This window comes from Dermochelys coriacea, chromosome 10, assembly GCF_009764565.3.
Source record: "Dermochelys coriacea isolate rDerCor1 chromosome 10, rDerCor1.pri.v4, whole genome shotgun sequence".
Classification (NCBI taxonomy): Eukaryota; Metazoa; Chordata; order Testudines; family Dermochelyidae; genus Dermochelys; species Dermochelys coriacea.
The window spans coordinates 39,206,669-39,231,360 of NC_050077.1; the positions used below are offsets into that span (position 1 = coordinate 39,206,669).

At 46.4% G+C, this 24,692-nt stretch overlaps 2 protein-coding genes across 12 annotated transcripts in view; one reads left to right on the plus strand and one right to left on the minus strand.

The window, feature by feature from the left end:
- CCDC78 (coiled-coil domain containing 78) overlaps positions 1–18,365 on the plus strand; it is a 59,160-nt gene extending 40,795 nt beyond the window's left edge. Inside the window, exons 6-16 of one of the 3 annotated variants that reach the window (XM_038418546.2) lie at positions 2,317–2,490; positions 2,588–2,638; positions 5,092–5,180; positions 5,964–6,042; positions 6,933–7,058; positions 8,314–8,525; positions 9,307–9,481; positions 10,484–10,527; positions 15,031–15,097; positions 16,525–16,625; positions 17,341–18,362. In XM_038418546.2, the coding sequence (XP_038274474.1) occupies positions 2,317–2,490; positions 2,588–2,638; positions 5,092–5,180; positions 5,964–6,042; positions 6,933–7,058; positions 8,314–8,525; positions 9,307–9,481; positions 10,484–10,527; positions 15,031–15,097; positions 16,525–16,625; positions 17,341–17,467 (1,245 nt within the window). In that variant the 3' untranslated portion in view covers positions 17,468–18,362. Of the gene's footprint in view, positions 1–2,316; positions 2,491–2,587; positions 2,639–5,091; positions 5,181–5,963; positions 6,043–6,932; positions 7,059–8,313; positions 8,526–9,306; positions 9,482–10,483; positions 10,528–15,030; positions 15,098–16,524 lie in introns of all 3 variants that reach the window. The other 2 variants (XR_005295218.2, XM_038418553.2) reach the window with 2 other exon arrangements.
- ANTKMT (adenine nucleotide translocase lysine methyltransferase) lies at positions 4,329–24,017 on the minus strand. Of its 9 annotated transcripts, none has more exons than XR_006274897.1 (6): positions 23,444–23,780; positions 22,351–22,455; positions 21,254–21,394; positions 20,027–20,077; positions 6,083–6,257; positions 4,329–5,119 (listed from the first exon to the last, which is right to left on the minus strand). XR_006274897.1 is itself a non-coding variant. In XM_043494388.1 (6 exons), the coding sequence occupies exons 2-6, from the start codon at positions 23,603–23,605 to the stop codon at positions 18,734–18,736; spliced, it is 648 nt and encodes a 215-aa protein (XP_043350323.1). In that variant the 5' UTR covers positions 23,606–23,607; positions 23,910–24,017; the 3' UTR covers positions 18,494–18,733. The 9 variants fall into 9 exon arrangements, 8 of the variants coding, with proteins under 8 accessions (XP_043350324.1, XP_038274482.1, XP_043350323.1 ...); XM_043494388.1 differs by lacking the exons at positions 4,329–5,119; positions 6,083–6,257 and adding exons at positions 18,494–18,922; positions 23,910–24,017 and having other exon boundaries at positions 23,444–23,607; XM_038418555.2 differs by lacking the exons at positions 4,329–5,119; positions 6,083–6,257 and adding exons at positions 18,494–18,922; positions 23,787–23,929 and having other exon boundaries at positions 23,444–23,607.
- Between the last annotated feature and the right edge of the window lie 675 nt (positions 24,018–24,692).

The following is a 24,692-nucleotide window of genomic DNA, read 5'->3' on the forward strand; positions in this document are numbered from 1 at the left end:
GCCTTTTTAGCCATATGGCCCTTTTGGAGAAGTCCGTCCTTTAAAGAGTCAGTCATTCATTTTGAGGCTGTTAACAAATTTATTGTAAATCCTCTTTCATATCAGTTAGGGCACTCAGCCCTACCCTTCTTTGCAGATGTGGGTGTGTGGATTTTGATGTTGGCGGTATGCAGATCAGCCATTACCAGGCCCCCAAATGGCCATGTAAACTGGCTACATACTGGGCCATCCACCCTGAAAGGCTCAGGATTGCTGTATAAGGGAGACAGGGAGAAACTTCTATTGTGATAACTGGGCAACAAATTTACCTTGTGAGCTCAACGAAGGAAGGAAGGAAGATAAATTCATAAGATGTCCCAATACGCAATAATAACAAATGATGATGGGGAAAGGTACAAAAGGGAGATAAAAAGACTGAACTAGTCCGAAACAAAAGGCCTCCTGACATAGCTCAAGGACTGTGCCTGGTAAACAAGAAAATGTGGATCCAGAAATCAATTAACCAAAATCAATGTGTCAGATATTAGGCCTAATTGGTGGACAAAAAATGGGGAGATGGGCTATTCCAGCCATCACACCCCTTGTGGGTCCTTGAAGAAAGAGGCTTTGGGAGGAAAGTACAGAGGAACAGACAGGGATTACTGGAGCGAGCTTCACCATAATAGCTGCCATCCCCACTGTTTCCTGGGACTCTAGACCTTCTTCGTTCTAGTCCTCGGAGATATCCAGACTGGCCAGAGAGAGGGACCCTGATGACATCGTCATCTCTTCCAGTTCCAGCTGAATCCCAAACACTGCCTGGGTTGAAACAGGATTGAATTATAACAACAACAGCAACAATGACAGCTCCAGCCCATCTAAACTAACATCTTCTCTTTGGCCCCAAGGGTGCAGTTATTTTCATCTCAGATACCATCTAAGAGTGTGTCAGACCAGGAGGGTGGGCATTCCTTTTAAAACCTCTCTCCAACGGAAAAGGGAATGGGGATGTTGTTACAATGAAAGTCTTATTTCATACTTTACATTTCAAACCCTTTACTTCTTTGTCCTTCTTTTTTGTCTTTAACAAAAGGTTAAAAGGATTTTTAATGGTGTTTGCCATGGTATTAAGCAGGCTGAGGTCTCTGTATACCAAACCCAGATCTTGTCCAACACTGTTTAATGTTGGGCAGTGACTGCATTAACACCTTTGGCCCATGTAGTCCATCTAAATCAATACAACACTTCTCCTGATTTATGGAAGGTGCTGTGGGGTTCTTCAGGGGCACTGGGGGGGGGCGTTGTGCGACTTCCTCAAAATAGCCCTTTGCAAATCCTGGTCCTGTCTCCCTGTAGCTATCCACATAAAGCAAGATCTCATGTAGCCCTTCTGTTCCTTTTACAGCTGTATCTGTCATTCGTTTGTCAGTCTCTTTTTTCTCCTCCTGTCACTGCCTCAACCCACCATATGCTATCTTTTGATCACCCATTATTGAAATGGATGATTAAGGTTACCAAAGCATCACATCCTCCAGGATTCAGTGCATTGGTAACAATTACTCAAACTTGTCCCCAATCAAAAACCCCATCAGCATTTTCTTATTTAATCCTCCCTTGAGACATGAATTCCCTCAATATTCACTCCAGATCCCCTGTAACTGAGCCTTTCTAGTTGAGATGATGTTTATCCTTCCAAAATGTGTACTGGCACTGCATTGAATCTGAATGGCTAGGTGGTGCTGTGGGTTAATCTACTTCCGGAGGTCTGTGTTCAGTTACAATAAAGATCAAAAATTAAATGACTTGGGTGGCATCAGCCTAATTCCTAGAGGACATCTGTCCATTTTTTGTAACACCATTCAATTTGGTTAGGAAAGGTCCAGGACTGGAATAGTAAGGGGCACTGCAGGTCAGAAGTGAGGGGCATTGGCAGAGCTGCGGGGGTCAGGGAGAGGATTAGCAGGAGGACCTGCAAGTCATGAATGAGGTGCACTGGCAGAGCTGTGTGAGGACTCCAGAACTGGAATAGTGTGGATGCTGCAGGGGAGAATTGAGGGACATTGGCAGAGCTGTGTAAGGAAAAACATCACACAGCAACACCTCTGCTCTCTCTAGCTGGTTCTAATCAATGATACCAGTCCTGCCTTTTCATGAGAATTAAATAGTTCACCACCATATTCAGAAAGGTGAGAGAAAAAAATCTGCTATCCAGAGGGATAAAAGTGAATGTTTACTGTATATAAAGAACTGCATGTGCATGCTGAATAATACACACAGAGAGAAGGAGAGGGGAAATCTCAAGAAATTAAATAGTTCCCTTCTTGTTTTACTTTGCAGGTTGCTAAGAACGAAGAGTTGAGCATAGAGCTACTAAACCTGGTCAACACCAGGAGCTCCCTTACTCAGTCATGGAGTAACTACGCCCCATCCCAAGCCCTGGCCAATGAAACGTCGGCTGAGCTGGAAAGGGTGCGGGCTGTGGTCCACCGCCTCTCTGCCCGGGAAGTGAAGGTATGGAACTTGTCTGGCCTCCTGGGTAGTCTGATCTCCTTCCTTCTGTCAAGAGACCAGAATCTGACAACTGCCCTGTTCTGTTTTTTTAAATCAGCCAGAAGATATAGTTGCCTCTGAACATGAACGTCGAAAACTGGAGAGACATGTGAGTGTGCACCACTGCATGTATATCTGAGCTGTGTCCTTGTGATTATTTATTGTGTGGGGCTCATCCTTCCTGTTTACCCTTCCCCCATGCAAAACATCTGTCAGATTGAATTTGGAGAATTGCCTACACCTAGTTTCTTGAGAGCTGTGTAGTTACCAAATGGCATGTACTCTCTCTGGGTTTTTGTTAGAGAACTGGATTTGCATTGTTTTAAAAAGTGACTCCTGCAAGGAGAGGCTGCGACTAGAAGAGCTGGGAGCTTCCCCCAGCCATTTTCACTGCGCAGATATAGACAAGAGTTTTAAAGGAAGTGGATCTGTGTTACCTGCATGTTCACCATAATCTCCCAGAAGGGTTGGCTCAGTGGTAGCACCTCTGCACTGCTGTGCAAGAGACTTGGGCTCAAACCTCTGTCCCATTCTCTTGCCCCCAGAGCTGGGAGAGCTGCACAATCAATCCATATAGTATCAGAATAATAGAATATCAGGGTTGGAAGGGACCTCAGGAGGTCATCTAGTCCAACCCCCTGCTCAAAGCAGGACCAATCCCCAACTAAATCATCCCAGCCAGGGCTTTGTCAAGCCTGACCTTAAAAACCTCTAAGGAAGGAGAGTCCACCACCTCCTTAGGTAACCCATTCCAGTTCTTCACCACCCTCCTAGTGAAAAAGTTTTTCCTAATATCCAACCTAAACCTCCCCCACTGCAACTTGAGACCAGTACTCCTTGTTCTGTCATCTGGTACCACTGAGAACAGTCTAGATCCATCCTCTTTGGAATCCCCTTTCAGGTAGTTGAAAGCAGCTATCAAATCCCCCCTCATTCTTCTCTTCGGCAGACAAAATAATCCCAGTTCTCTCAGCCTCTCTCAAGTCATGTGCTCCAGCCCCCTAATAATTTTTGTTGCCCTCCGCTGGACGCTTTCCAATTTTTCCACATTCCACATTCTTCTTGTAGTGTGGGGCCCAAAACTGGACACCAATGCCGAATAGAGGGGAATGATCACGTCCCTCGAGCTGCTGGCAATGCTCCTACTTATACAGCCCAAAATGCCGTTCGCCTTCTTGGCAACAAGGGCACACTGTTGACTCATATCCAGCTTCTCGTCCACTGTAACCTCTAGGTCCTCTTCTGCAGAACTGCTGCCTAGCCTCTTGGTCTCTAGTCTGTACCAAAAAGAAAAGGAGTACTTGTGGCACCTTAGAGACTAACAAATTTATTTGAGCATAAGCTTTCGTGAGCTACAGCTCACTTCATCGGATGCATTTCGTGCTGTAGCTCACGAAAGCTTATGCTCAAATAAATTTGTTAGTCTCTAAGGTGCCACAAGTACTCCTACTTTTCTTTTTGCGAATACAGACTAACACGGCTGCTACTCTGTAGTCTGTAGCAGTGCATGGGATTCTTCCATCCTAAGTACAGTACATTTTGTCCTTGTTGAATCTCATCAGATTTCTTTTGGCCCAATCCTCTAATTTGTCTAGGTCCCTCTGTATCCTATTCCTACCCTCCAGAGTATCTACCACTCCTCCCAGTTTAGTGTCATCTGCAAACTTGCTGAGGGTGCAATCCACACCATCCTCCAGATCATTAATAAAGATATTGAACAAAACCTGCCCCAGGACCGACCCTTGGGGCACTCTGCTTGATACCAGCTGCCAACTAGACATGGAGTCATTGATCTCTACCCATTGAGCCCAATGATCTAGCCAGCTTTCTATCCACCTTATAGTCCATTCATCCAGCTCATAATTCTTTAACTTGCAGGCAAGAATACTGTGGGAGACCATATCAAAAGCTTTGTAAAGTCAAGGAATCCCACTGGGGAAAAAAGAGCACAGAAATCACCGAAGTCAAGTGAGCTGTGCCTGCTTACACCAGAAGTGTATTCTGCTGATGTCTCAAGTTGCTCAACAGTGAACCCTTTGGCTAGTTAAGGGAGTATTAGCCTTCATTCCTTGGCTGAACGGATGGTGTGAATGAGAGGGATCTTGAGAGCTCTGCTAGTGACACAGACAACCCCCTGGAGGTGATGGTGATAAAGCAAACCCAGAATGCTGGGCTGGAGTAGCCTCTTGCCTCAGTTGCATCATCATTTGTGTGATATTGACTAGTGCTTCAGTACCAACCATTTAGTTTCTCACGGTAATCTGACCTTCCTATCCACATCTCATCTGAGTCCACACTTAGTGTGATGATACCTATGCAGCCAGGATAGATTTAACACAACCTTCCTATTGTATTAGCTGTATTTTAGTGTATTAGCTGCTCCCTATTCCGTCTGCCCTTTCCCCTGCATTTCACTTCACCCCCTTTAGCACGCATCTTTCCAGCGAGTGGCAATCCGTTAGGTAACTGGTAATTTTTTCTTTCTCAGTGAGCTTTCTCTGCAGTTCAGTCATTCTCTTTGCAGGATGCCTTTCATCTTCCCCATTCATTCTTGTCTTTTAGTTGCTTGGAAACCAGGATCACAGAAGAGCTGAGATTGAAAAAATGAAGCAAACGTATGACTCTCAACAACAGAAGCTGGAACAGAGAGTGTGAGTGTTTGAGGCCATCCCACCCCCTAGTAGAGTTGTTTGCCTAGCCCCTCGCACTGGAATATCTCAGCCTCACCAACATGAATGAATTGAATAGCATCCCTATTTTACAGTGAGAGACCAAAAGCACAAAGATAAAGGCAGCAAGTCTCAAGGGGCCCTGTGGATTTTAGGTGTCTGTCTCCTATTGAAGGGTCCCTAAATCCTTGATGCCCCTTTGAAAATTGGAGCCTAACTGATATGCCCAGGATCACACAGAGAATCTGTGGCAGAATATGAACTGAGCCCAGGTCTCCTGAGTCCCTGAGTCTTGAGCATATGATCGTTCTTCCTTCCATCAATAGGCAGAGACTGAGGAGCTCAGCCCATGCTAGGGGAAAAGCTGGGACTAGAGGGGGTTTGCTCTCCCTTTCACATTAGTAGGCTTGGGATGAAATTTCCCTTTGGTTTCAAATGAACTGAGTTTGATGGTCTCAGCCTAGCATATAGTGGGCCACAGTTTATAATATCTGCTTAGGAGATACCTGTACCAGGATATCAGGCTTTTTTGGGTTGCTCAGCCTTGAGGACATAAATTGGCAAAGTTGCATGGAGTTGTGGGGTAGGACAGGTGCATAGCTCCTGCCTGTGCTTTTTCTGGCTCTAATCAATACTATTGGTTCCTTGCCTTAAGCACTACAGTATGCCAAATGGCCTGGATGGTATTCTGGGACAATGGAGCAGCCATTGATGGAAGAGCACCTCAATGATTAAAGTGACATGTCCCCCATTCTGTGTATGCAGGGTGGCAATGGGGAAGGAGCTGCAGCAGGCCAAAAGAGTGATTCGCAATACTCAGCACAAACTGTTGGAGCATTCAGCGGTAAGATCCCTAGGACCCATCCTCTGACACTATGACTCACCGAGATTGTAAGCTCCTCCTTTGGTTGTATAGCACCATATACTAGTAACTTGGAGCCAATAGCAAGATGGGTAAGGTTCTGACCTAGAGCCTCCCCTCCATGAAGTCTTGTCAGCATCTCATTCTGCAGGAGATCTTGATCAATCTCAACTGCTGTTTCTGATAGCAGGGTCAGACTATATCAAGGAGAAATGCCTATGTTCAACACATTTGTGTAGCACTATGGAGCAGGGCCAGCTCATCCTCCATGGATGTGTCAAGTTTTGTGCTTCTGTCTCTAGGAAGCCAGAAACTGTCGTTCTTCTGGATAAATGAACCCCTTTAGTACCTGGAAGATTCAGTTCCTCAATACTAAGGGGCCACATAAATGAGTTGCTGAGTCTTAGTCCAATATTTAGTTATTGAACAGCTCCCTGCCTCAGTCTTCCTCACTATAAAATAGAGGGAATAAGAATTTCCTCCCTCACAAGGTTCTGAAACTTCATTCCATAATGCTTGTAAAGTGTTTTGAGATCACCAGAGGGAAGGTGCCAATCAATTGGTGCCCAGATTCTTTGGGGGATGGGCAGCATATTTGGGGAATGGGTGCAGTAAACATTTTCTGGGTTGTTCTTGGATGACAGCAGAATCTTCCCTCCCTCTCTGCCCTTTATGAACTGTCTCATGTGGTCCCTTATGCCCTGCTTTTTAATAGTGACTTTTTCCTGGGAAAATGGACTGTTTGAGAGTAAAGTTTCTAAGTTAACCTTCCTTTTCCTATTGAGTATTAGTTATTAGAGCTCAGCTGGCCAATAGGAGGCCCAGGGAAGAACCTGGTTCCCTGGGGTGACTGTATGCTTCCTATGCTGTAGGTTGTGCTCACCTCTCAGAGCCAGCTCAAGGAGGTGGAGGTTGAGAATTCCCAACTGCAGCTTCAGCTGAAGGAGCTGAATGAGGAATATCGCTGTCGTCTTACTCAGTACATCAAGGACCTGGTGGTGAGGATCCCTGCCATGTATGGACATCTGCATTTCCATTCTTTGGGTTTAGTTATTCCTTCCAGTTTTACAGGCAGACATTTGAGTTTGGGCACTGCCCACTGGTTTTAAAACCCTACTGTTTCCCTCTTCGAGCTGCAGGCTAGTGGAGTAATACCACTCTGTCAGGTGGCTGCTAGGGAGAGTTGAAGAATGGGATCTTTTCTCCCTCTTTATGAAAGTCTAACTGTACCCTTCATGTGTTCTGATTGCAGCCCACAAGTCTGGGGACAGGAGTACCCAAATCACTGCCTGACCCATATTTCCCATGTGCCAGCCCAGAACAATCACCGAGTCTCTGCCATGTCTCTCTCTCGGTCAAGTTATTTTAATTGCACATTCATTTTATTTATTATGGCTACTTTTCAATTGGCTTCTAAATCCAGTGCCCTGGAATTCTCTCTCAGCAGGCCAGACTGTGCCACTTTTGGCTTCACAGTGTGCTGACTCTATCATCTGTGATAAAAAGAATCCTCCCTTTGTTCCTCCAGGAGGAAACACTGATACCCTTCATGATCCATGGCCTCTTCACCTTTCCTGCTGTATCACAGAATCTTGTAACATGAGTGGCCTAAGGTTATTATGGGAATACACTTCTCTGGCATGCAACGAGTTTTGCAGGGGATCAATGAGGACTCAGAGCACAGCAGAAGTGTCAGACTTCATGGCATAGGACCTACACTGATCCTGAGTACATTCCGCAGGACAGTTCATTGAGGAAAACTGGCCATATCTTGGAAGAAATCTGCTAGTCTCTCCATCCTAGGTAGCAGTAGAGTCTTTGCCAACAGCTGCAAGAGATCGCAGTGTGGTGATGGATCAAGAGAACAACTGAAAGGAACCTTTGCTAAGAAGAACAGCTCAGTTTCTAATAGAGCTCTGTAATTTTCTGAACAAACAAGGAGTCAGAGATAGTGTGGCCTAATGGAGTGAGCAGAGGAATAGAAGCCAGCATTCTCACCTCTGCCATTGACTCACTGTGTGTCCAAGGCATTAATGTCTCTGTGCCTCATTTTCCCCACTTGCTGGAGGCTAGTTAGTTTGTACTGGACTTACTAATTGGAAGGTGCTGTAAATGTTAAGCATTCTGATGATGATGAGTTCTCCTGGGCAGGACAGGGAGTAGCCATCCTAATACATTGGTTGAGTGTCTTAGGAAACAGCCATTCTGTGTCCAGCAGTCTGCTTGAGCTGATTTCCTTCTCTGTGTTTAAAGGAATATATGGACAGCAAATCAAATGCTTCTAAGGGGCCTAACAAAGAACCAGCTGACCATGCTTACATGAAGCGCTTTGTGGATGGCATGCTGAAGGACATCCGGGCTGCCCATAAATCTCGGGAGGAGCAGCTGGCTGGAGCTGTGCGCAGTTACAAGAAGCGTATGCAGAACCTTGTCAAGAGGCATGAAAACCTGCTGATTGCTTATAGGTAAGTCAGAGGGCTTTTGAGTCTTTTCTGTAGCCATGAAAGATCATCATCCCTCTAAAGCACCCAAATAAGAAGGACTGCTTAGAACAACTTGTGCTCTATAGTCCTTCAGAGCAACACTACACCATCCTCCATTAATGGTGGAGAGGCAACCAGAGGCTAGTGGTTGGAGTGGAGAATTTGTGGTCTGGAAACTTGGGTTCTGTTTTTGACTTGCTAAACACTCTTGAAAATCAGGAGCAAAGCGTCTCAACTTATGTATCCAAAATTGGAACTCTTCTCAAAATTCAGGCATTCTTTGTGCCTTAGTTTCCCACTATGTAAAATGTGAATTAAGACACTTGCTAAACTTCGTAAAGCTCTATAGACAAGAGGTGCAGTATAAATGCACAGCACTTACTTTAATTTTTCTTAACCAGGGTTACCTCATGCTACATAATCCTTCCATGCAACACTTGATGCTGTGTCCTCCTCATTTCATAGTGCCCTTCCCTGAAACACAACCATGTACCATTGTCTTTCCCAGCAGATGGGACTGTAGGTAATGGTTGAGATGCACTGGCTATGTTGGAACTCTGAGTTCTTCTATCCTCTCTGTTAGCAGAAACATGCCAAAGAATAGTATGAATGCTTCTGGCAGGTCCTATTCATCTCATTGTGTGGCTTGGCCTCTCATTGGTATCAGATATGCAGAAACAAGTGGACAGTAATTTACTGAGCTGATGCTGCCTCCCTCATTGTTATTACTTGTTGTATGACTACCCTGCTGTCTTCTTTTAAGGATGCAGCGTGAGCAGATCCAGTCTCAGGGCGGCAGCAAGATAGACCCAGGCCCTCCTGAGTTCTATTTCACCATCACAGATTCTGAGCTACTGACAAGCACAACCCAGGAGCTAAACCAGCTGCGAGAGGACAAAGCAAAACTAGAGACACAACCGCATGAACTGCAGGAGAAGGTAACCACATGCTTCACTGCATTGCTGTTGTGCAGGGAGTGGACTTGTCAGGTGGAAAGAGAGGTTCAGTTTGATCTCTCATTTTCCCCTCTTGATCCTCTAGTGCAGTGATTCTCAATCTATTTATCATTGTGGGCCACATCCAATACTACCTGTATGGCCCTGAGGATGTCACATGGGCTGCAGCTGTGTGCTGATTGGGCTGCAGGTTGAGAACCACTGCTCTAGTATTTGTTGTAACCCAGGCTGCTATTCTGGGGGGCAGCACCAGGAATGGCCCATGCTCTCCATCCCTTTATGCTTCTCCTTGTGACAACTGTGAGGAGATGGGACACCTGATCACAGTTGTCATGTCTAGTATGGTCGCACCTGCTGGACTTCTACAGCGTGTAGGTTTGCACACTGCAGAGAGGTTGTAGGGATGACAGAGATCTGTGGGGGAGGGTTGTTTATTCTTCAGTTTGGGGATTGTGGAGGAAGCTAACAAGTGAATAGGATGGGGAGAAGGGGTCGACTTTGGTAGCAGGTACTGCTGCTCTCACAGTAGTTCTGTCGTGGTAGCAGTGAGACCTGCTAGTCCATAACTACCTTAAGGATACTATAGTTGCAGCCTCACTATTTTGGAGAAAAGCCAGGGAGGCAAGAGAGGGCAGAGCAAAGATTTCACTGTCCTTAGAGACTTTACTGTCTCAGCAGAATGAAATATACAAGGAACTGAATGGCAGACAGTACCTGGAAAGGGTTCCAGTTTTATTTATTTCCTCTCCTTAATTTTGCCCAAGAGCAGTTATGTTCCTAAGGTCTTAGTTCAAATGAGCTAGCTTTACTTCCCAGTTGAGAGGAAGAGCCACAAGCCTTAAGATCATCTTGCAGAGTACTTCCTTGTTAGTATCAGTGGTGGCCATTTACAACACTGAGATGTGTCCGATGCTGGCCCTGCAAAGGAACAGGGATTCCATTGGGTTAATGCTCATAAAGATGATGTTTTTCCTTTGCCTATAGAAAAGACTGCATAAAAGCTCTGCGCTAGGACCATCTCTTCACCAGTAAGTAGCTTCCATTTATGTAATTGGATGTAATCTCCGTGTCAAAGGTGGCTGCCTCCTTCATCCCTCTGCATAACACTAAGGATACAGAGTTGCTTCAGCTGTTTGGAGAAAGGAAATAAATAGGGACAGGAGAGGCCGTGCTGGCTGAAATAATTTAATATGTACAAAAACGTATGTAAGTGGAAAAGTCAGTTTTGTCAGGTACATCATGCTTAGTATGGAAATGAGGTAGCCATTGAGGCCCTAATTTTAATCATACCTGTAGTGCCATTGATTTAAATGGGACTACCTGTGTCCTTAAAGAATCAGGAAAGTCTTCTTTCTGCTTTCTCACAGTACATGAACACACTTGCAAGTTTTGGGTGGAGCAGGGGTTGGTGCAGGTGTGCCACAACTGTGTCTGGTACCTCCTAGATTTGGCTGCTTGTCACTTATTCAGTAGTTTTTGATGAGTTATCTTTCTTTCCTCATTACTCAGTTATTCTGAGACTCTAATTACAGAGCTCACAGAGAGAGAACAGATGTTAGTACAGGGGTCAGCAACCTTTTAGAAGTGGTGTGCTGAGTCTTTATTTATTCACTTAAATTTAAGGTTTCGCGTGCCAATAATACATTTTAACGTTTTTTAGAATGTCTCTCTCCATAAGTCTATATATTATATAACTAAACTATTGTCGTATGTAAACAAGGTTTTCACAATGTTTAAGAAGCTTCATTTAAAATTAAATTAAAATGCTGATCTTACGCTGCCAACCCGCTCAGCCCTTTGCCGGCCTGGAGTTCCATTTACCTAGGCCGGCAGTGGGCTGAGCGGGTCCTGCGGCCGGGACCCCAGCTGGCAAGGAGCACGCAGCCAGAACCCCAGACCGGCAGTGGGCTGAGCGGGGCCGGTGGCCAGGACCCCAGACTGGCAGTGGGCTGAGCAGCTTGGCCCACTGCCACTCAGCCTGCTGTCGGTTTGGGGTTCCGTCCGCCGGCTCCTGCCAGCCAGGGTCCCGGCTGCCGGCCCCACTCAGCCTGCTGCCCGTCTGGAGTCCCGGCCCTGTCCACATAGAGTAGGTACCTACCTTCTCCCTGGTTCTAGCCATTCTCTTCCTCTCTCTGCACTGAGATGAGGGTGAGAGTGTGCTGAGAACAGGGCTGGGGGTGAAGGAGCAGGCTGGGGGTTGGGGTGCAGGGTCTGGCCAGGAGCTAGAATGAGGGAGGGGGCTCAGGGTTGGGGCAGGAGGTTTGGGTGTGGAGTGCTTACCTGGGCAGCTCCCATTTGGTGCGAGGGGTGCAGGTGGGAATGTGTGTGGGGGGGTGTGCAGGAGCTCCCATTTGGTGCTCAGGGTGCGAGTGGGGATGTGGGGGGTGCAAGAGTCAGGGTATGGGATGGGGGGGTGCGTATGTTGGGGGGTGCCGGAGTCCGGGCTGCGGTTGTGGGGGGGGGGTGCAGGGGTCAGGGCATGGGGCGTGTGTGGAGGGGGTGTGGGAGTCAGGGCAGAGGGCTAGGGGTGTGGGCTGGGGTCGTGGGGGTGCTCCCAGCCCTCTGCCCTGAGCGGCTCATGGCAGGGGGCTGGAGGGGATATGCCCTGATTCCACCCCCTTCCCCAAGGTCCCCGGAACAGAGAGCGCGCTGCGGCTCCACTTTTACCTCTCGCCCGCTTTTTCCTCTCCCTCTCTGTAGCAAGGGCCATCAGCTCATCGGCCACGGAAAATAGTGGGCTGGGCCAGGCAGGATTTTTAGTGGCATGCTGCTGTCCACCTGGGTCCGGCAGACAGCAGCGTGCCATTAAAAACTGGCCCACGTGCCGTGATTGGCACGTGTGCCATAGGTTGCTGACCCCTGTGTTAGTACAAAACTGTGAAGGTTAGAAATATGCCTCCTGCAGGGGGCACTGCAGCAGCAGGAGACACACATGGTCTCATGTCCTTAGGGTCTAAAGAGGACACTGTTCACACTTCTCTCTAGGGGATCCATCTTTCTAGGCAGCAGTGCTAGGTAGAGCCCTGTGCGTATACAAAGTTTTTTATCCGCATCTGATCCACAAACATGGTCCGTAGATATAAAGTGGATAGCTGCAGATTTGCAGGGCTCTAGTGATAGGAAGTAGTAGTGACTCAGGAACTAAGAGGAGATTCTGCAATCAAGAGCAGGGAAGTATACAGGGTGAGAAGGGCCTGCCATTGCTGCTGTCCTCAGTACTACCTCACTATGGGCATGTGTTTAAAGATACTTGCTATGCTGAACTTGAAGAATCAGTAGAAATTCTGATGATTGGCAGATGAGGGGATAGTAACTTGGAGGGACTACAATTTTTCCACCATGAATAGCCTATTATTTTTTGGTAACTTCACCCTGCTAAACTTGTAAGCGCAGAGGACTGTCTTCCCAACACAGAGGGCTAGAAACGTATTTCTTTTTCAATGAAAGCTTAGATTACACAGTGGAGCTTGTACTAGACCCCTCCCAAAAGCTATTACATATAAGACCAACAAATTCAGGGCCTCTTTCTCTGTTGTCTAATTCCTCATGCAGTCATTGACACTAGGACAAAGTGGGCATAAAACACTAGTCATCTGATTTGTTACCGTTTCACATGCACTTGGCACTTCCTTTCAACAGGTCTACACAATGGCACCAGGGCAAGGCAGTGGAGTATCAGGCTCTGTCTCTAATGACTACAGCTTTTATGCTCCAGTTTGGTCAAAGTGTCCCATACACTATTGTCACTGCAGATTAGAGTATAACAGAAGCTAGGAGTTCTTAGATGAAGCTGCTTTGGAGTTATGAGTGGACAGAGAGAATAATTTTCAGAAAAAAATTCCCCCCTCTTCAACACCTCCTTCTTGTAAAAACCCTACCACAGCAGAACACTACACTGCACACCCAATTCTCTCCTTGGGAAGAGGATGAGAGAACAGACACGTAATAGACCTTAGTAAAATTTCTTAATGAGCTACTGGAAAGTGCTTAGATCCCCTGGTGATGAGGGTGGGATATGAACCTCTATCAACCAGAATACTTGTCCAATTAATCTGACACTTTCCTGAACACTTTTCTGTGAATGACTTCATGTGAGAAATGGTAGGTGGAAATCATCCTCCCCCCTCAAAATTGGGGTGTGTGAATGAGAAAGAGAATTCAGTTTATAATATAAACTGTTTTAAAGCCTTACCCATGGAGTCTCTAGTGTGACATATTTCAAACAGACATTCAGTTTTAAAGAGATCCAAATATGTAACTCTTCTGAATTAGTTAGACCCTAAGCTACATGGTTACCAAGTGTCTCTAGAAATGAGCGCTAGCTCTATGCCTGATTCTGCCATCATTTCCCATGCTGAGCAGTACTTAAATCCTTGAGTGCATCCATTCATTTCAATGGGACTACTTGAAGAGTAAGGGACAAAAGTAGCAGAATATGGACCTTAGTGATGCATCTTCCTTTTAAGTTTCTTTTAGAGGCTTGTGTTCTATCCATACTTGTAATGACATTTATTTTCTGTTTACATCCTTGCCATGATCTCCCTCCTTTTACTAGACTGACAATGCATATTGTTAGAGACAAGGTGGGTGAGGACATTTTTTTTTTTTATTGGACCAACTTCTGTTGAAAAGTTAATCCAATAAAAGATATTACCTCACCCCCCTTGTGTCTCATATCCTGAGAGCAATACAGCTACACTGAAAATGCATGTTGTTAACAGAGTTGATTCACTGAGAGCCATTGCTGTATTTCCATTACTATTTAGACGTATGTGTTCTGCTGTTATTTTTGATCTCTTAACTATTTTACTTATATAAAATTAAAATCCCCTTCTTCCAGAAAGTCATCTATTTTTTCCAGTTGTTAACACAGACACCAGAGGGAGCTCTTTCAATCCCAATTAAGCCTTTAACTTCTATATGGGCTCGAGTTTGAACACAATGCTTTCCTCATTTCATACCATTCTTTCTATATAATCAAAATCCCTTGGCCATCAGATGTGACCTATATTTTGCTTATTCAGTCCAGGACAGAATAGGAAGAACTTTCCCATGGCTTGGCTACCTATTTCTTCATAATTAGCTCATCTGTCCCCGTTTTTACGCTCCACTTTAGAATGAGTGGATTTGTGCAGAATCACAAAGAGAATGAAGTGCTAATGTTTGGCATTTGTTCTGCCTCTCACCTCTTTTCCCTTAAAGTTCAACCCTAGTGAGTCAGATTAATGATTATTTCTGCACTGAGTCCCTTCTCATGTCTGTTTTGATGATGTAAACTAAGGGCAAATCCAGCCACCCAAGCAGAGATCCAGGTTATAGGACCTGTGACTCTCATTGCCCAGGCAGGTGAAGGAACAGAGGTGTGCTCTGCACCCATGCAGGGAATCAGTCTGGAAGATGATCTGATATTTATGCTTTCTAGGGTGCTGAAAAGGCAGTAGCATGTCTTGCAGCCATGCCGACCCCCATGGTTTAGGGATGGTCTGGCTTTATATACATGATTGTAACTAACATCTGCTGCTCTATCCTAGCAAGCTGGATGAGGTGGGCTGGGCAGAAATCAGAAAGCAGCTCCAGGCGTTCACACATACCACGCAGGTAAAATGCTTTCTGTTCTGAGGCAGACTGAAAAGAGGGCTAAGCATAGACCAAGCACTTCTGCAATTGTAATGGTCACTGCCACCGCTACCATTACATGTTCATTCCCAGGACAGATGCTTTTCTTGATCTAACATGCTGCTACCTGCTGGAGCTCTTCCAGAACATTTCCCATCTGTGCACCAGCAGCAGTGCAGCTCCACTGGGAGATAACATCACTGGCAGCTCCAGTGCAGACAAGCTGCTTCTGGCCAGTGGCAGTTCTACCACCATGTTGTCTAGATTTGCCCTGAGCAGGATTGGTTGGCATGGCAGTTAAAAACACTAGCACTCCCTTTATTGCTACCACTGGTGAATACGAAGAAGGGAAACGTTCAGGAAGAAAGGCTGTCATAGACACCCCAAGCACAGTTTCTGAAACTCTGTTGCCTGCAGTACTCTAGCACTTTGATCACTTTCAGCGCTGGGTTGGGGGGACAACTGCTAAAAGCATTTGCAGCAGGGCTTCAATTTCCTAGTCTGGATTAGATATAGACACCAAAGCAAAACATGCTTTCCTATCATTTCTTCTGTCCATACAAGTTAGGAGAAATCACATAACACTCTGTGGTCACATGGTTGGTGGTGTTTTTTTTTTTTTTAAATTTCATTTAGACAAGGACTAAAGGAGGGAAGCAGTGTGGCCTAGCAGATAGAGCACTGTAATAAAACCTCAGGAGATATAATGCCAGCTTGGCCACTGGCCTGCTGGGTGACCTCAGGGAAGTCATAGCACAACTCTGTGCTTCAGTTTTCCCAGCTGTAAAATGGGGATAATACTACTTTTGTAAAATACTTTATATCTACTGAAGAAAAGCACTAAATAAGAGCCAGAGATTATTATTATAAAGGGAAGATCTCTTTAAAAACTCTTGCAAGGGAGGGGGATGGAGGTCATATACATTCCAATGCTGTACATCTGGAAGCCACACTACCATCCCCACACCGCCCTAGCGTTGTGCAGCGGTTGTCTGGGGATAACTGGGGGTGTTTTAGGACTGGATTTAACACTCTTTCCTGCTGGTCGTTTAACAGGAGGCTTTGGTATTAACTAGCACCTCCCCTCCCAGCCCATCTCACTGCACCTGACAATGTCTCCAAGCTGGCTGTACTAGCAGGATGTCATTGTTTTCAGGGCACTGAACACCTGTGGTTTGGCTTTTTGGGAGGCTCATGTGTCTGAATATTGTCCCGATTTTCAGTTAATTGGGCAGCTTATTTAGCTTAATGCCCAGAAATCTCAAGGCTGGAGGATGCGTGCATGAGAAATTCAGTAGCCTCTGATTTGATGACCACTTCAGAGGAGAGAGAGTCAGCACCAGTCCAGTGCTTCCCCCAAAGCACTCCCTTATCACTTCTTGTTCTCTCCCTGTTATTTCTGTCCCCAGGAGGATCTGGAGAGGGAGAGAAGCCAGCTGCTGACTCAGGCAATTGTAGCAGAAGAGCAGGTGCTGGAGCTACAGGAATACGTAGATAAGCATCTTGCAAGGTGAGATGGGGATCCCTTTATTTGTCCTGTGCCCCATGGAAAAGGCTTACTTCCAGGGCTGATGAATACTGTGATAACTGCTGCAGTGTAGACACCTGACCTAACTGCTGCCTTCCTACAGTGCAGCCTAGCTAATGTTTGAAAGTGAATCCAGCTGTGGGAGCAGCTGGCAGTATCAGTAGCTCAGCATGATCAAGGGAGTTTGCATCTGTTCTTCTGGGCTGCAGCCCACCCTGCAGATGATGAAAGCTGTGTAGGAGGCTAAGGAAGGGGTGAGTGGGGAAGACTGTCTAGAATTCAAAGCCTTTCCACTCTGTAACTCATTTAACATGTCAGCTGTCAACAACTGGTTCATCACAGCCACAGCAAGGGAGACAAAATGCTAGTGCTTCCACCACCAGGAGGCGCTATTACACAACTTGTACAATTGCAACTAATTGCTTTTAAAAACAGAGGACCAAAATCATGCCTGGTGTAACTCCCAGGCTCGTTGCTGATGGAATCCCTTGGCTGAGTTCCTAGGTATCAGTTCACATGAAGGGTCGGGACAAATGTAGCATTGCCCTTAGCTGTAGTTTTCCCCGTCTGGATAGTGTTTGGGAACTTGGCTTCAGTCTCCCATTGGCTTTATAATCTCAGTCCTCAGCAGAGTTCTTATGACCACAGCTGATGCAAGGTTGACATTGCTTTTCTTTGTAACCTGTGTTTCTTGCAGGTACAAGCAGGAGATCCTGAGGTTAAGGAAACTTGTAGGGAGCGAGGCACCCAGCGCATTCAGTGCTAGGGCTTCTGATGCTTACTTAATGCAGAGATCCAAAAGAACCATCAGCCCTGAACTGTAGCTTTTGCCATGGCCCTGACAAGCAGCAGTCATTAGTTCATCATAGGAAAGACAAGGACATAAAACTGAGTTGCTACCAGGGTGTAGTATTCAATGCTCTGGCACACCAAGAGATAATCCACTCCAGCAAGTGCTCTTCACATTGGGGCCCTCTTACTAGAGGACTAGGACTTGCTGAGAAGAAAATCAGCAGTATACATTTGACTCTACAGAGGTAAATAAATTTACTAAAAATCAAGATCAAAACTCAGTGCTTTGTTCCCCCTTTATCTTGTTTTGTCAAGTTTCACTCCCTCCAGTAGGCCATAAACATTTCCCTTTTATTGCAGAAGTGCTCAGTAGCTGCAGAGCACCATTGCAGATATCTCAGGGTGGTGCAGCACCAGAGTGGGTTGAACCATCACCCAAACTTAGTCTACTGCAGAGCTGGTGGACTCAGCTTACTATGCATCTGAATTAACAGGTTCCCTTCACCTTCTGCTAGACCGTTGCCTTTAGCATTGTAACAATTGCAAAGTGCTGTGCTTCACCAGTGCTAACTCCCACCACCTCGCCCCTGTCTGAGCTAGAGAGGAGTAGAGGTAGGGTTCAGGTTAGGATTTGAGCTCAGCTGCTCTTATGCACAGGGCACTGAAGAGACTTTACTGCTCTGCACTCATGGTGAGTTGTTCCATGGAGAAGGACCTGCTGGGTGGGGATTATGTGAGGAGGACCTACAGGGAATTGATTAGCAGGAAGAAAAGGGGAGAGCTGGAGAAGCTGCATTACTGAGCCTTCCCCCCCAGAGAACTCTGAACACAGTCCAGAATGGCTCTGTCTACAGTGAGGGGGCAAGCAGCACCCCAGCTCTGCCAGAACAATGAATCGAATCCCACAGCCCTTTTATTGTTTGAAAATGAATTGCAAATAAATTAAGAAGAGAAATGAATTATTTCAAACAAGAATCAAAGATTCAGCTCTTCAGTCTTGTGACAATTCTTTGGGGATTTCCAGCCCAATTCCCCAGCTCAAAGGCTGTCCAGGATTCTGGTTCTAGGGAAGCCAGAGCACGTGGGTTAAAGTCTGGCAAATCATCACCCCTCCCTTCTCATTGCAACGCCTCCCCACCACCACCACCACGCTTGCTGGGCTGTTCAGCTGAACAGCCACTATGGCAGCATTTGCCCTCCAGAGCAGTTCTGAGGGGCTAAAAAAAAGCACACACATTTGCAGAGGCTCCAATGCTATTGTCCAGGCTGTATACCCCAGCTGCAGCTGAGCTCTCAACTCATTCTGGACTTCTCTCAAGTTTGTTCTGCCCTGTTTGCCGTACAGTCTTGATATCATAGGCCCAGCTTCTGTTTATACCCTCTCCAACACTGGTGGTTGGCATCCAGGTGGGAAAGGGGAAGCGTCCAGCCACCACACGGGCCTCATCTGGCAGTTCTGCAAGCAGCTTTGTCTCTAGGAGAGGTAGCTAATGGGGAGGAGGAAGGAGAAGCTGTTACTAAACAGTCACAGATATCACAAGGAGGGGAAAAAGTTGTTGTGTGTGTGAGATGTGTTCTAGAGACTTTTTGCAGGTTTGCCATTAGTTAGCAGAGTTGTCATTTTGATTATTAATATTGATATTGAAGTAGCATCCAGTGGCCCCAGTCAGAATCTGGACCCTATTATGGTGAGCATAGTGGAAACACATTTATAGATGAAGCCCCAGCCCTGGAGAACTTACAATCCAGGACACATTCATTGAGCTTTGCTTTTATGTGCAAAAATTAATTTTCTCAACAGTAAACAGTAATAGCCCAGAAGGGGGCTGGCTCCCTGGAGATGAGAAGTAAATGCCAGCAAGATCTATTTTTTAGTGGCAATATCCACAGGGCAATAAATAATAGCTTCATAGAAACTTATCTCAACACTACCTGGGATGGAGTTCAGTAGGACCCTGTTGCAAGACTTCTAAGTTTTGCCAGTCTATCAGAATAAGCAGGGTTTATGATAACCCCTTTTTTAATCTCTGAACTGAGGCCAGATCTACAGGTGCACTGAACACTTGCTACACCCATTGAAACAAGCAGGAGGTGCAGGTGTTCAGCACCCCAACATGTTTAGGAATTTTGAATCACAAAATGCAAACTCTGATGTATCCATCCCTACAGCTACACAGTGCTGACTGCATTCACCTACCTCTGTAGTCACTGGGCGTGCCGGTGCTCAGCATCTCACAGAGCTGGCTGGTGAAATAGTAAGAAGTGTATACTCAGCCCACGTGGGCAATTTCTCAGCAGATCCAACATTTGGACTATCCCCGCTCAAGAAAAACTCCCACTGACTATGATGGGGCCATTAGGAGGTGTTCACAGCAGCCTTGTTAAGGCAGATGCACTAGGATTTGATTGGTTATGTGAAACATATATAGTTCTAGTGCCATTTTCTTAAGGGTTTTTGCCAACATTCAGGATGATCCCTTTAGTCTGAGTAGCCTCCCTTCTCATTGATTTGCCCAACAAAGTAGGAAATTGTCAGCCAGCCCTTCACCCTTAACCTCCTGTACCTGTCCCTAGAGCATGCTTGGACTTACCACACTGGGAGCGAGGAACACAGAGATGTTGTTGCAGTCAGATACGTTTACCTTCAAGAGGATAAAGTCAGTCAAGGGGAGAGAAATAACAGACTGAGGGGACTGTTCAATGTGTGCTGGGGAAAGAGGATCTTAGTGGAGTCTTAGATCTGTGCACAAGGATCTAACTTCACTTGCTGACATGCAGGAAGTTATTCTAAACCCCAAAAAGGTCAATAATACTGAGCAAGTGAGATTTTTGGGAGGGTGGAGTTGTGCTGTTATCAGGAGGTGCTGCAAAAACCCTGTTACTGGACTAGATGCAGGTGTGTCTCTGATAACGGATTAAATAAAATCTTAGGATCCCAAAATGTAGAGATAGGACTGACTTATTAGTTCATAGAGTCCAGTGGTTCTTAACCTATTTACCATTGTGGGCCGCAATGTGGCTGTGTGTGTTATGTGAGCTGCATTCACACAATATATATACTACCTGTATAGCCCTGAGGATGTCACATGGGCTGCAACTGGGTGCTGATTGAGCTGCAAGCAGCCTGTAGATTGAGAATCACTGATCTAGTCCATCCCTGCCAGTGTTTTCTCCAGCCTAGATTTAGATGCGTGGAGAGGTTCAGCTTTTGGTAATAGATCTTTAGGAGGCTTGATGCAATTCTAGAGCCCCAGCTATACACGGTCAATACGAGAGCAGCATCTTCAAACTTGCCCTCCAGCTGCACTGAGAAAGGACATTTGTGCAAGCTAGGGGGCTCTTTCATTATCCCTCTTGTAGAGTTTTCCAACGCTCCAGACCTCAGTGTTTTCAACATCATTTTCAGCTGTGTGTGTTAAAGGCCAGGAGAAGGAAAACAGATGGATGATCCCAGCTAAACACACCTGAGGAACCTACAGAGCTGACTTAACAGTAATTCAGTATTATTGGACAGAGAGGGCCAATGTGGCTTTCTTCTCCCTTTTGCCACAGTGCTGCTGTTGTAGAAACTGAGGAAAATTTCTAGCACACAAAGTATATCTGATCCATAAGGAACAGTTCCAGTGGAGGAAAGGGGGGGGGGAAAAACCCAGTGCCTCTAATAAGTAGGTTTGGAGGAGAATGCTGAACCTTTTGCCCAGCGTGGCTAAAGCCCTGATGTCTGTGTTTAGTAGAGGTGGTAGGTCCTTTGATCTTAGGAACAATGTAGTCAGTCAGGCTGAGAAATCCAGAGTCCTGACTCCATCACAAGAAGTTACCTTCCATAGATCTTGCCGTTGGTAGAAAACCTTCCCATAACACCCAGCCCTCCAGGCATGATAGTTGGAGAGTCTCAACAGCCAGGGGTTGAGTTCATAGCCAACAGCTGGTCTGAAGCCTCGTTTATATGCTTCTAATACCTGGAGAGAGAAATTGAAACCAAAATAAACCTCCATGTTTGTTCCTGAAATAATCTCTGGAGCAGCAGCTGTAGAGCAGACAGCTTCCAGCTACTCCACTCCCAAGAGCAGTCACTGTGGGGAATGGGATAAGAGTACAGTCCATAAGGAGCATGTTTACTTGCACTCCATCCTCTAAGCAGCTCTTTTAGGGAATGGAGTAGGAAGGTAAGGAGTAGGTGATTAATGACCAGATGCCAGTATAGAAGGTAGTTGGCAAAGCTCAACATGTAACATGGTACGTCCTTCGAGATAAATCAGTGAAGCAGTGGAATAGAGAGACTGAGGGCGTGATCCTATGAAAGGCTGAGTTTTCAACTCCACTCAGTTCAGTGCGCTCAGGACCTCCCAAGAGGCAGTCAGCACCTTGCAGGCTCAGACTTAGAATGAGGAAAGGAGGAGGGGACAAGACAGGGTTTGAGCATGGTTGTAAGTACCAGTCTTATCAGAACTTTTTTCTGATAAGCTAAAGCGATTCCCTTCCACTGGCTGTGGGGATACTATAATTGCTCCAATCCCTTCCTTTCCTAGCAGGAGTCGTTCTAAGAAGATGTGAGGAGTAACAGCGGTGTGGGGGCTCTCAACTGCTCCAGTCCCAGATTCGTTAAGGAGTCCAAGTCTAGGAAAGGCACATAGGCATGCTCCTTAGGGAGCAACTCACAGGTACTCCAGTCCCAGGAAGTCTTTGCAGAGAATGGGTAAGCGCAATTGCCCTTGAAAGAGCTTCCAGTCTAAGGAGTTACACTGGTGTAAGCCTACTGCAATCCCAACTAAGTTTCTCTAGATATACACTGACGTAACAGGGAGCAGGATGTGGATGCCCTTGCAGTGGGAGATCTACCTTTAACACTATTAACTCTTCAAAATGCAAACCAGCAGCTGTGAATATCAGACACAAGGACTTTTTCCTCTCTTACAATTCTGCCATCTCCTGACCCTAAATCCACCATCTTCCCAGAGCGTCCTTTCAGCAGCGACATCACATTCTCAACTTGCTTGGCACTTGATGGTACATATGGCACCTGGGTTAGAGAAATGAGAAATATAAGCCCCAGTCAAACACAAGTTACTTTTCTGGTGTTCCAGTCATGTCAGAGTATGCAGAATTCAGTAAAGCATCCTACAAAGCATGGTGTTTTGGGATATGTAGTTCCACACATGTGCAGGCTGCACATTCATTACAAACAAGGCCCAATCCTGCAAATGGATTTGGACAGGAAAATACTTGTTATGGCCCAGAGCTCAACTAACTTCATTAGATTTCCACATGGGCACAATGGTTTGCCTATATGGATTTGACTGCAAGATCAGGGCAATAAAATGAAGTCAAGGGTAGCCGCTTTGGTCACCTACACATTAGGTCTATCTGAATAGGAGGAAACCACCTGAAGAAAGCAAACTGGGGACTGAGACCTAGAGGAGCTAGCCTCAGCCACTATGCTAAGCACAACTGGAAATTAAGAGCCAGATCCACAGCTGGTAGATTGATTTAAATGAAGCTTACCAAAGCAGAAGGTTGGATCCTAAGTAGTTCTCACCAAAACACAGCTGGAGTACTAAAAATGAAGCCTATCACAGAGGTCTTTTCACTTTACAGCTTTACAAATATTAATCATGTCAGCTATATTTCAGGTGCAGCATTTGTAAAGTGGTTTGGGAGCCTTTGAAATTAAACATCTTAAAACAAGAGACATTGGTAAGGTTGCTAAGAACAAAAACTGTAACAAAATAATTCTCATGTGGTTTTATTTCCCATAGCAAATGCCTCAAATATCCTTCAGCCAGCAGTGACCCTCTAACCAGTGGGTACATGACAGAACAGAAACACTATGGTAAAGAAATGTTTCATGCACCTTCCAGGATGCCTTTATAAACCACCACTAGGGGAACAAAATCATGTTATATAAAAAGCTTGGTAATATTCATCCCCCACACCCCAAATATATACTTAATGCCTCTTCTCTTAAACCAGAACAAATCCCTATGAAAAAGCCCTGGCGAATGATCTACCTGTAACTTTAAAGGCACTCTGCGGAAGCCAGGCATGAGAACTCCTGCCCACATAACATAGGCAGCAAAACCTGTGCCAGCAGCAAGCTGCACAAGGCCCCAGCCACCAACAGTCTTCCCTTGCAGCGCCACTGCCAACTCTTCCAGGTCATCAGGATCCATAGCTGTGAAAACACCAGGATCGGAAGGAGATTTATTCATTAACCAGCATACTTGGCACGTATTCAGCATGCTGTATTTGTATTTAGCTCCCTGCACACACAGGGCGGTATAACCCCCACTATTACACCTCCCTCAGGAACCTGTACTCATGTACGCCCTTCCCCCGGCCCGTTTCCCGCACCTGGCGGGTTGGGGGAGGCTTGAGTCCGCAGCTTCTTTAAACCAGGCGTCCTTTCACCACTGCACAAAGGCCATCACAAACTACCCGCATGCGCCCCATAATGCCCCGCGTATGCTCCAGTACCGAGGCGCACCGTCTTGGCGCGCACGCCGCTCTGGTGATGAGGGGGGCGGTGCTCCGCTCGTGGACTCTGGTCATTGTGGAAAGGTGGTCCGTGAGGGAAACACGTCCTCAGCAACCTTCGTTCCGCTGCTGGGTACTTAGCAGCTGTTAACCCCCTTCCAAAACACTACACCCAGCTCCCCCGCTTGAGACCCACCTAAGGGGATGCCACAGACTTGGAGGCTAAGACCATAACCATCGGCAGTACCGGTTGGATGGGAGGTACTGGGGAAGGTTATGACGTGGAGTGGGTGGACGGGGGAAGCTTGTGACGCGGGGTTCCGGGGCTAGACGGGGCGGGTACCAGGGTTGGATGGTGGGATCCTGGGAAAGTTTATGACGGGGGGATACCTGGGTTGGATGGGGGGTACTGGGGAATGTTATGTCGGCGGTACTGTGGTTGGATGGGGGCACTGGGGAAGGTAATGACTGGGTTTACGGGGGTTGGATGCGAAGAGTATTGGGGAAATTTATGAGGGGGGGTCACCGGGGTTGGATGAGGGAAGCTGGAGAGGGTTATGAGGGATGTACCCGGCTTGGATGGGGTGGAACTAGGGAAGGTTATGACGTGGGGTGCCGGGGTATGATGGGGGGGCACTGGGGAAAGTTATCACGGGAGGTACTGCGGTTGGATAAGGAGAGTACCGGGGAAGGTTATGACGGGGTACCAGGGTTGGATGCGGGGCACTGAAGAAGGTTATGATGGGGAGTACCGGGGTTGGATGGGGATACTGGGGAACGTTA

Excerpts from the sequence above, each read along its gene's own strand:
- ANTKMT (XM_038418556.2), bottom strand. The coding sequence starts at position 23,674 with ATGCTGAATACGTGCCAAGTATGCTGGTTAATGAATAAATCTCCTTCC. Across the intron at positions 21,395-22,350 it reads GGTCAGGAGATGGCAGAATT|GTATTAGAAGCATATAAACG; the intron begins GTAAGAGAGGAA and ends TTCTCTCTCCAG. Across the intron at positions 20,078-21,253 it reads AACGGCAAGATCTATGGAAG|GTAAACGTATCTGACTGCAA; the intron begins GTAACTTCTTGT and ends ATCCTCTTGAAG.